The 9683-nt window shown below is 39.7% G+C and overlaps 1 protein-coding gene across 8 annotated transcripts; it reads right to left on the bottom strand.

Annotated features, from left to right (window-relative positions):
- Position 1: 1 nt before the first annotated feature.
- LOC132180089 (Protein kinase superfamily protein) lies at positions 2–8126 on the bottom strand. 8 transcript variants are annotated; one of them, XM_059592943.2, is made up of 9 exons: positions 7913–8126; positions 5919–7285; positions 4964–5099; positions 4774–4862; positions 4473–4584; positions 4280–4386; positions 3535–4173; positions 2250–2335; positions 2–1609 (listed from the first exon to the last, which is right to left on the bottom strand). In XM_059592943.2, exons 2-7 carry the CDS (start codon positions 7256–7258, stop codon positions 4077–4079), a joined length of 1881 nt encoding a protein of 626 aa, XP_059448926.2. In that variant the 5' UTR covers positions 7259–7285; positions 7913–8126; the 3' UTR covers positions 2–1609; positions 2250–2335; positions 3535–4076. The 8 variants fall into 8 exon arrangements, with proteins under 8 accessions (XP_059448926.2, XP_059448928.2, XP_059448924.2 ...); XM_059592945.2 differs by having other exon boundaries at positions 7921–8126; XM_059592941.2 differs by lacking the exon at positions 7913–8126 and having other exon boundaries at positions 3535–3931; positions 4004–4173; positions 5919–7904.
- Between the last annotated feature and the right edge of the window lie 1557 nt (positions 8127–9683).

The following is a 9683-nucleotide window of genomic DNA, read 5'->3' as shown; positions in this document are numbered from 1 at the left end:
AAACAAACAAAAAAAGAAATCTGGACATTGCAACCGAGTTCTTTCTAGAGGGATTGTATAATTGTTGTGAATATACATGGGCGGATTCCAGGGTCTCTTTCCCATTAATGCAGATGACACAATTGCTGAGAAGGAAACAAGCAAACCTTGTCACGTGGTCACTTGAAATTTATGTTGCTGATTGGGATAAGAGCCCGTGATATATCTACCTCCTTCTGACTCGGTTCTTTTAAAGGCCCAAATCTCCAGCAAAGCTCTAACATGTACCACGTTGTTGCCTTCTGTGACAAAGGCCAATACATAGAGACATTTGAGAAGGCAGCTTCCACCTCAGAGAATCAGTGTTCGTCAAACCTGTGCTCTTGATAAGGCTCGAACAATCGGTCAATGAATGAGCAAGGGTTACAGATATACAGCAACGTCAATGTGAATGATAATAAATTTTAAAAAATTAAAAAAAAAAATTAAAAATTTAAAATTTAAAAATAAATTTAAAAAAAAAAAAACCCTTCAAGATCGAGCTGGTGCTCCCCATAAAAAGACTTGGAATTCCTTCTCTCTTTTTTTTTTTTCCTTTTATAACCAGAACTTATAACTTACTACCTTTTTAGCCAAAAGAACCATAAATTCAATTTAATGCCCTCATTGCACGTAACCTGAATCCTGATAAACCATCCATGGCCATCTACATGAATGATTGGTACAATTTTTATTTTTTTTTTATCTCCAGTTGGTTGCCTGAAATACTTACAACGGTCAGTAAGACAAACTTAACACTCACCGGGCCAGATTCTAGATCTTAATTCAAACAGGCTGCCAAATAATGCTACTGCTGTAACATCACCGACCTGACAGGTTGATAGGATCAAATGGAGCAACTACGACCAGGCCTCCACAAAATGTATGAACAGAATGAGTTGAATACAGGGGCAAAGCTACCCAGCCAAGATCCTGTTTAACCTCATTCAGCACAACCATTACAAAGGGAAATGTTGTACACCACACTTTTATCTCACTTTTATCTTTGCTGGTGTGACACAGTGCCAATTGGATCAAACCTAATGTAATTAAAAAATAAGGTCCAAAAAATGATTGGCAGTGTGCCATATCAGCAAAGTATGATAAATGTATGGCATATAGCATTACACCCATTATCATACATACGACAAAATATTAAATGTTTCCATACGGCTTATACCTAATGAATCTCCTAATATTGGCCTAGCGAAGGAAAGTGGACACTACCAAAATTTTCCCATACAGAAAGCCCACTCTTCCAGCCCTACCTACCTATAATACAATTATACAACACAAACAAGTATATCTAAAAGATAACAGCTGGACACCTCTAAACAAAGTATATCATACAGGGTCTGACAAAGAAATCTGAAGAAGATAAGTTATACACCCATTAGGGAACTACACCCATCAGGGAACAATTTTTTATTTTTATTTTTTGCAAAGAACTGCAACTAGGAACAAGATGGGGATCACATAAGACTTCTTTGTACAATGGGTAATAATAGTATTTGATCATTCCCAGCAAGGTAACCAACAGCAATCCAGGAAAAAAGGACTGTTCTTTAGAATTTGTAGCGCTAAATTGCACCTACTCAAAAACAAAAGGAAAATTTGCTCATGAATAATCGAATTTTAACTATAATCTCCTGCTTCATTATTTGTTCCACAGGTTACTAATATATTTGATATTCAAAGATTTACCTACCTCGAGAAATCCACATCATTCCTAGCATTCAGACACATACGTCAACTTTAACATCACATTGATTCGTTGAATATAATGTACGTCTATATATGTAAAGATACCTTGTCGTGATGCTTAACTTAATTAGAGTATTTGTTTCTATATTAAAAAAAACACAAAGAAATCAGTGCAAAAAGCTATTCAGTGGGAGCTTGATTAGTCCGTACACCTAAAGAATGCAGTGTAGATCCCACCATGATAAATTTCGTTTATCAAAAAATAAAAATGAAGTACTTGTGAAAATAAAAAACAAGAGCATGTTATGTGTTGCATCAAATTCTGAACAGAATCTCCCTCAATTCCCTGACCTTCCTTTCATTCAACAACTAGAACTAATTGGAAGTAAATTAGCATGCCGCCATTTGACAAGTATGAGTTGATTTTCGATGACTCCCAAAAAAGCAAAATAAAACTAACAAAGAATAAATATAAAAAGCTTGATATTGATATAACACTATATGATAAACAAAGGTTTGTATTGTACCTTCAGGAAGCCAGAAGGGACACCTAATTGAAGTTCTATAAATTCCAGAGTATACAGGTAACCTCCTCAACCTGCTTGCTTTGTTACTGCAGTGACATTCGCAGACAAATGTCATGAAAAATTCTGGGACTAGTTAAAGCTTGAATCTTCTCACACCATCAGTACAAAGAGAATAATAAGGTACAGATCCAAGAATTTGTTCATTTCCATGCCTTCTAAAGGAGGTGTCACTACTATTGAGCACAGATCCATGCTTAGGAAACAGCAAATCACAATACGGAACATCATAGCAACAATGGGCAGCTAAATATTTAAAAACAAGCAACTTATTTGGTATCACCTAATAATGCGAAATTTCCAACTAATATAGGGTGAAGAAACTTGAATTTGCCAGGATTGCAAAAGGAGCTAATCATCACTCACAACCAGTGAGAAGGCCTCACACCTAAGAGACCCTGATACAGTGGAAATATGTTAAAAGAGCTTATTCCTCGAGTAGACGAGCAAGCTGTTGGTCATTTTCAAGCTCTCCAGCATAGACTAACATGATCTCCATAATTTAGTTGCATTTACAGTTATGTCAAATTAAAAATGACTAATGATGCCCTCAACCTGAATAAACGCAAGCATGTTTAGAATTTTTGTTATCTTCAACTATGTGTAGTTTGACACATATAGCAAGCCCACCATCTTATTATCCAATTCTTCCAATAAGCACACCTTGAAAAATAAGAGTCAATGAAGACAATTTTCAAATATCCAAAACCTTAATCTCAGGATCGAAATCCATTATTAAGAAGCTATGAAGCTTAGCAACTGCACGCCTTTAATGAAAGCAGCTGCACATTGAGAACCAAACCATAACCCCCACCCCCCCCACCTCCCTCCCCCTCCCCAGGAAAAAGTACAGACAGAGCATCTGATATATTTCAGAAATATGTAAAAATTATCTGTTAAACATTACATTATTGCTGTCCGATAAACTCTGAAATGGGTTCATACAGAGAGTCATGGATTCTAAAAACAGAACTATATCCAGGAGTTCACTACATAAAAGTATGCATCTATTACACCACACTACCAACAGTTTATGCACGTAGTTGAGTAATGGTAAGAAACATCCACTACAGCAACAAAACCAGCACAAACCCAAATACGTGTACAATACTCACATCATAAGCATTATCCCTCATGGAAAGCATAATCCTGATCCCCGGAAACATTCCATAGACATCAAATGAATGAATCCCTGGAAACATTCCAAGACATCAAATGAATGAATTACCTTCATAAGTATTATGGTTACTGTCAGTTTCTTCGTCAATGGAAAGCAAAGAGCATCCCCTCCACTTCACACCAACCAACCGTCTCTTGCAAACACAATGTGATAATTAAAAAAAAAAGGTAGAACTGACAGTTGCCAGAAAATCCATACTGCTCTAATATTCAAAACCAAATTTAAAAAGAACTGTTTACAATGTACCAAAGATGATATGTTACATACACAAGTTTCAAATGAAACTTTTTTCCCTTTCTTTCTAGAGAAAAGACAATTATGCCACACCTTGCAGTGCAAGCACCGATGAGGCAAAGCTGGAGAACAAAGTTAACCTGCAATAAATCTGGTTGACAGCAAGAGGCAAATAATACAAGGCTCCACCCAAATCACTGACAAATAGTGCCTGCTAAAAAACAGCACGAATGATCTTCCGACAAACAGTATTTGTAACTTCGTTTCAATGCACGTCTCTCACCTCAACCATGTCACTAGTCAGTGTTGTGCAAAACAAAATCATGGAGATCAAAGCCACTGCAGATTCATTACCCTTAGCCAAGCACACCACCAGTCCCCAAATGCCCTTGCAACTCCTTTCTACGCTGCTCTTCCAAAGGATCGGGACTCTTCATTATTCTCCGCATACGTCTGGTTACAACATGAAAGAAACACAATTAATTATAACTATTGCATTATAAAAGATAATGCAATCAGAATTCACACCACTGACTATTCCTAGTTTATGTCCAAGTACCTGTCTTGAGCATGTTGAGCAGGAAAAGTAGGCATAAACTCTTTGGACTTGGGAAGAGGAACCTCACGGAACCATTCATGATTAAGCGCAGCTTCAGCTGTAATTCGCTGCACCCATCACAAAATGTCTTGAATAAGTGTCACTGTGCCAGTATTAACAAACTTAGGCAATGCATTTAAGAGTAGTAACTTGCCTTCTCGGGGTCATAAGTTAAAAGTTTGTTCAACAAGTCAAATCCAGAATCAGAGAGAACAGGAGATCCTGTGAATGATGTAGCTGGGAATTTCTTACGCAATAGGTTATACCTGAAAGGAATATATAAATGGTTAATAAAAACATGTAGAACTGTGCAACTGAAAGTGTCACCATAGAAGGCCAGATAGCCAGACCAGAACCACCAAAAGCTGGAAGCCTGGGAAAACAGTGACAAAAATAAGAACAGCATAATCAGGGTGAAAGGGAGAAATTAGATATAGATTATCACTAATACTTACTGATGCTTGACAAAGTTGATCTTGACCCCAGGCAACTTGGAGAACCCAGGCCAGATTGTCTCATTTGGTGTGCCAAGAATCCTAAAAATCTGCAACCATTTAAAATGTATAAGTCATGAAGTCATGATAAAAACCTAACAGATAAAAGAATTAAAAGTAACCAAGGACAAGCGGAATTAGTCTAATTTACCTTGTCAAGTTGGTCAAATTCAGTTTTCCCGTTAAAAAGTGGTTCCTTAGATAGTAATTCAGCCATGATGCAACCCAGCGACCACATGTCAATTGCTGTGGAATATTGTTTTGCTCCCAATAGGAGTTCAGGCGACCTGCAAAACAAATAAAAGAATATTTTACTACTTGATCCTAAAGCCAATTATGTGTAGAGAGAGAGAGAGAGAGAGAGAGAGGGAGGGAGGGAGGGATAAATACATCAATTAAGGGAAAAAAACAAATAAATAAATGGAACAGAGCCATCTGAAGCCAAAAAAACAAGGCATACTGATGTAACCAGTTGTTAGTCTATCAAATTATGCCTGACGTGATTAGCATGCAGTTATTTTTTAGGCAAAAGAACACCAGAAGTTTAGTTTCAAGTTGTACTACAGCACAACGTTGTGTGCTCATTAAGTTCACAGAAAGAATCATGTGTTGAACAATCAACAAACTGACCACAACGTGAACTAAGATTTAGATGAAGAAAGAAGACGAAGAAGAAGCTAAAATGAATAACAATTCGAAATAGATGAATAAAAATTAAATGGATGAAGCTACAACATCAAATTTAGAATGTAACTATTCGAAATAGGATGTATACCTCCCTCAATCCTACATTCTTGGTCATCTCTGATCCATCCCATTTTGGGAGGTCCCAAAATATTGTCCACTTTTCAAAACTCACGGACATTATTTTAAAAACTTTCCTAACTAACCCTCTACTTTCTTTAAAAAGTCAATGCCTTCTTTCATTTGCTTTATTTGAGAATAAATTAAGGAGGGCAATTGGAAACTTATACCATTTTATTTGAAATATAATGCATTAAATAATACCCTAAAGTTGGTTTTTTGAGTGTGTATGATGAACAAGAAGACCACATGCATCTTCTATGCAAAAGGAAATGGGAGGCAAACATGCGAGTGCAGCTCACCTGTACCAAAGGGTAACCACCAAATGAGTATATGGTTTCAATGGACTCCCATATTGACGAGCCAAGCCAAAGTCGCAAATCTTCAACTCACCCCGATTATTCAAAAGCAGATTTGATGTCTTCAAATCCCGATGAAGAACCCAGTTACCATGAAGATACTTAATACCCTCCAAAAGCTGGAGCATTAGGCATTTCACTTCACTCTGACTAAATGGCTGCTTCATTGTCTCCATGAGTCCTTTCAGGTCATGTTCCATGTACTCCATCACCATAAAGATACTATCGAGGCTACTCCCCACCACCACTTCTTTAACATCTACAATTGACGGGTGATGAAGAGAAAGAAGAATGTTTATTTCCCTCAGAGAAGTCAATGGGAAACCTTCTTTTTCCTTCTCCATTTTTACCTTCTTCAAAGCCACAATGTCATCAGTCTTCTTATCTTTGGCTCTATATACAACGCCATAAGTGCCTTCATCTATTCTGTTAAGTCTCTCAAACTCATCAACACTCCTACAACCCTGAAGCATGTTTAAGCTTCTTTGTGGAGGCACTGCAGGTTCTGGTTCTGGTGTCTCACGAGAATCATCTTCATCCCCTGAATCAGTATCCGACTGGCTACCACTACTATAATTTTTATCACGTTCATCATCAATCTCCATGCAGTCATCCTTTTCTGAATCACCACCCGCATTATCATCCGGATTCAGAGACCTACCACGGGTCACTCGTTCATCAGATTCAGATGATTTAGCTCTAGATCTTTCAGAGCCTTCTCTCTTGAGCTCCCCCAGCTCTGGACTCAAAGACTTGTTGAGCACCCTGGCCCCCAATGACTCTGCCGGAGGCATTTTCCTTCTCCTTTTATGCACTTCCTCATCATCTACAATCTCACCTTCATCAATGGGAGAGTTATTCCCAGCTGCCCATCTTGAAGATGATATATTCCGGGTAGGCACATAATCATCATCTTCCAGCTGCTCTGCTTCCTGATCATTACTCCACCGCTGCTTCGGCGATCCAGGAGACAACTCTACTGGAGACTCAGACACAACATGCCCTCCTGACCCAGGTCCCAAAGGAGGCTTAAATGGTGATGCAGATCGCAGCAAATTCTCATCTTTACTATTCTTAATCGGAGATAGTTGCACACCAGCATCTGGAACAACATTAGGCGACCGACGGTATCCCTTTGGCAATGCTGGGGGAGGAGGAAGAGCTGTCACTGTCGTTGACAGCCTACTTCTTGAATTATTAACTTCCTTATCATCTCTATCCCAAATTATAGGTGAAAATTTCCTCTTCCTCTCGGGAGGTGGTGATCGAACCCCATTATCCATCGCCTTCGATACATTGGGATCCTTCACCTGCGATTCAGATTCAATAGCATCGTCAGACTCACTTGACAACTCACCTGGTTCCCTATCAACGGCCCTGGCCACAAACCCACATCGCTTCGGCCCACGAACACCACCACTACCACCACCTCCGCTGCTGCCCGAATCACTCTTACTTGAAGCTGATCTATACCCACCATTCATCACTTCCCTCTCCTTAATATCCTTCTGCCTAACCCTACCCCTATCTCTTACATCCTGAACTCGGCCCTTTTCAATGTCCCGTATACCGTTAGTGTTCCTAATTCGATCATACTCTTCCTTGGCATTAGAAAAATCCCTCCTTGACAATTCAAAGTTGGACTCGTGGTCTCTGAACTCGTTTTCGCGATAACCCCCATGCCTCCCAGCCGCCATATTTAGTTTTTTTTTTTTTTTTTATATATATCAAAAATATAACTCCAAGAAAAACAAGAGACCAATCCCAATTCAACCACTATAAAACCCTGACCCAAAACACAAGAATTTCCCCAATTTTTTTTTTTCAATGATAAAATAAAATCAAGAAATTACAGGGCCAAACCCTAAATCCAAACAAACTAAATCCAGAAACAAAATAAGATTCAAATGATACGACAAAGCAGTGAAAGGAATTACTTGCAGACCTTCGATTTTCGCGCTATTCAGCTCCAAGTTCCCTCGGATTATTGAAGATCAAAAAAATAGGGTTCAGAATCAAAACCCTAGAAACAAATAGAAACCCTATAAATTAGGATACCTGAGGGATAATCGTCGATCTCCCATGCGAGATAAGGTTTGGTGAGAGATCGATACGGCTTAACAATGAGCGATAGCGAGAGAGACAAAAGGCGGCGAGCGCTTCTTCGAGAGAGAAAAAGAGAGAGAGAGCCCTCAATCTCAAGAGTGATGGCTTTGAGTTCGCGAAAGGGTGGCTCTCAATTTCTATATGTAATAATGTGATGTATGTGTGAAATATCGGGACGGGGCCTGGTGCCTTTTCCGAATATCAATGGGCCCTCCGGTGTTTTATGTAGCATGACTGGGCTTAACTACGGCCCGACCTTATTACACTGTCATACGGTGTGTGACTTCGTTTAAATTACGCTTTTAGCCCCAGGCGTGTGAGAGGCCAATAATTGATGTCTACTGACGGGATGCCCAATGAGTTTATCTTCCGTTCGGTCATGGCGTAAATGGCCAAATTTACGCCCACCAACCAGAAGATGACAACTAAGCTTGTTTTAACTTACAAAATGCACTTACCCACACCAAAATATACCACCCCCTGCTCCTAAAATGAAACCATCGTTACAAAATTTCTCCCAAAACCCCACCAGTCTCTTACAAAAAGCCCCTGCCCACCGGCTACCCCTGCCCACCGGTTGCCCACTGCCCACGAGCTACCCACCGCCCAGCAGGCCGTTCCCATCGCTCCCGCCCAGCAGTCTGTTCCCACCGCCCCCGCCCAGCACGCCATTCCCCAGACCAGCAGGCCGTTCCCCTGCACCCACGCCCAGGTCGATCCAAAGTCCAGCCGGCTGCCCACCGCCCAGCAGCCCACTGTTGGTAATCACAAAATTTCTCAGAACTCACAGGCGGAGGAATGATTTTTTCTAATTCCCTCAGGCGGAGCAGTGGTGGTGAACCGTCGGAGTAGTCTGGCGACGTGGGCTTGGTGGAGCTGGGCGTGGGCAGAGCTGGGTGGCTGGTCGGTGCAAAGCTGGGCGGCGTGGGCTTCGCGGGAGGTGGCGGCGTCTCTGCTGGGGAGTGGGCAGCGTGAAACCAAGCTTCTCGGTGAAGTTTGGCGTTTGGGTTTTTTTGTTTTATTTTTGAGCAGATGTGGGTTATTATCCTGTGAAACCAAACTTATTTTGTATGTTGAAATACTATGAGGTGGCAGCATTTGAGTGGAAGGCAGAAAACATGAGTTTTCTGCCTTGACCGTATAGCAGCAGCACTCATGGCCAATTGCGATAATTTTGGGCAATTATGGGATCCCTATTTCTGGTTCCCTATCAATTGCTCAACAGTCAACCGTGACCAATCACAGTGAAAGAGAGTATGGAAAATGTTTGTGTTTTTTTAGTGTTTTCTTGGTGTTTTCTTACGCTAATTAAATATTATTTTTTAAAAGAAAAATATTAGAGGTGTTCTCCTAGTGTCTTTATAATTCTAAGTGGATATTATTTTCTAAAAAAATAAAATAAACTTCCTTTATTTCTCTCATTTTGCTTTTAAAATAATATTCACTTAGGATTAGAAGAACAGCGAAAAAAACACTTAGAATTCTCCTAATAACCAAGTGAAAAAAATAAGTGCTACTTTTTTTTTTTTCTTTTTTTTTTATAAAATAATATTCTCCTAGGATTATGATAACACCAAGAGAGCACCTAACATTCCATAGATA

The sequence above is a fragment of the Corylus avellana genome, chromosome 4 (assembly GCF_965113065.1).
Source record: "Corylus avellana chromosome 4, dhCorAvel1.hap1.2, whole genome shotgun sequence".
NCBI classification, from domain to species: domain Eukaryota; kingdom Viridiplantae; phylum Streptophyta; class Magnoliopsida; order Fagales; family Betulaceae; genus Corylus; species Corylus avellana.
This window is presented reverse-complemented; position numbering and strand designations above follow the sequence as displayed.

Bases quoted from the DNA above. Each gene is read 5' to 3' on its own strand.
- LOC132180089 (XM_059592937.2), bottom strand. From the start codon at position 7,672: ATGGCGGCTGGGAGGCATGGGGGTTATCGCGAAAACGAGTTCAGAGAC. The intron at 5,100-5,918 runs GTGAGCTGCACT...TTTGTTTTGCAG, and splicing joins GTGGTTACCCTTTGGTACAG to GTCGCCTGAACTCCTATTGG. The intron at 4,585-4,773 runs GTAAGTATTAGT...TATTCCTTTCAG, and splicing joins ATCAACTTTGTCAAGCATCA to GTATAACCTATTGCGTAAGA.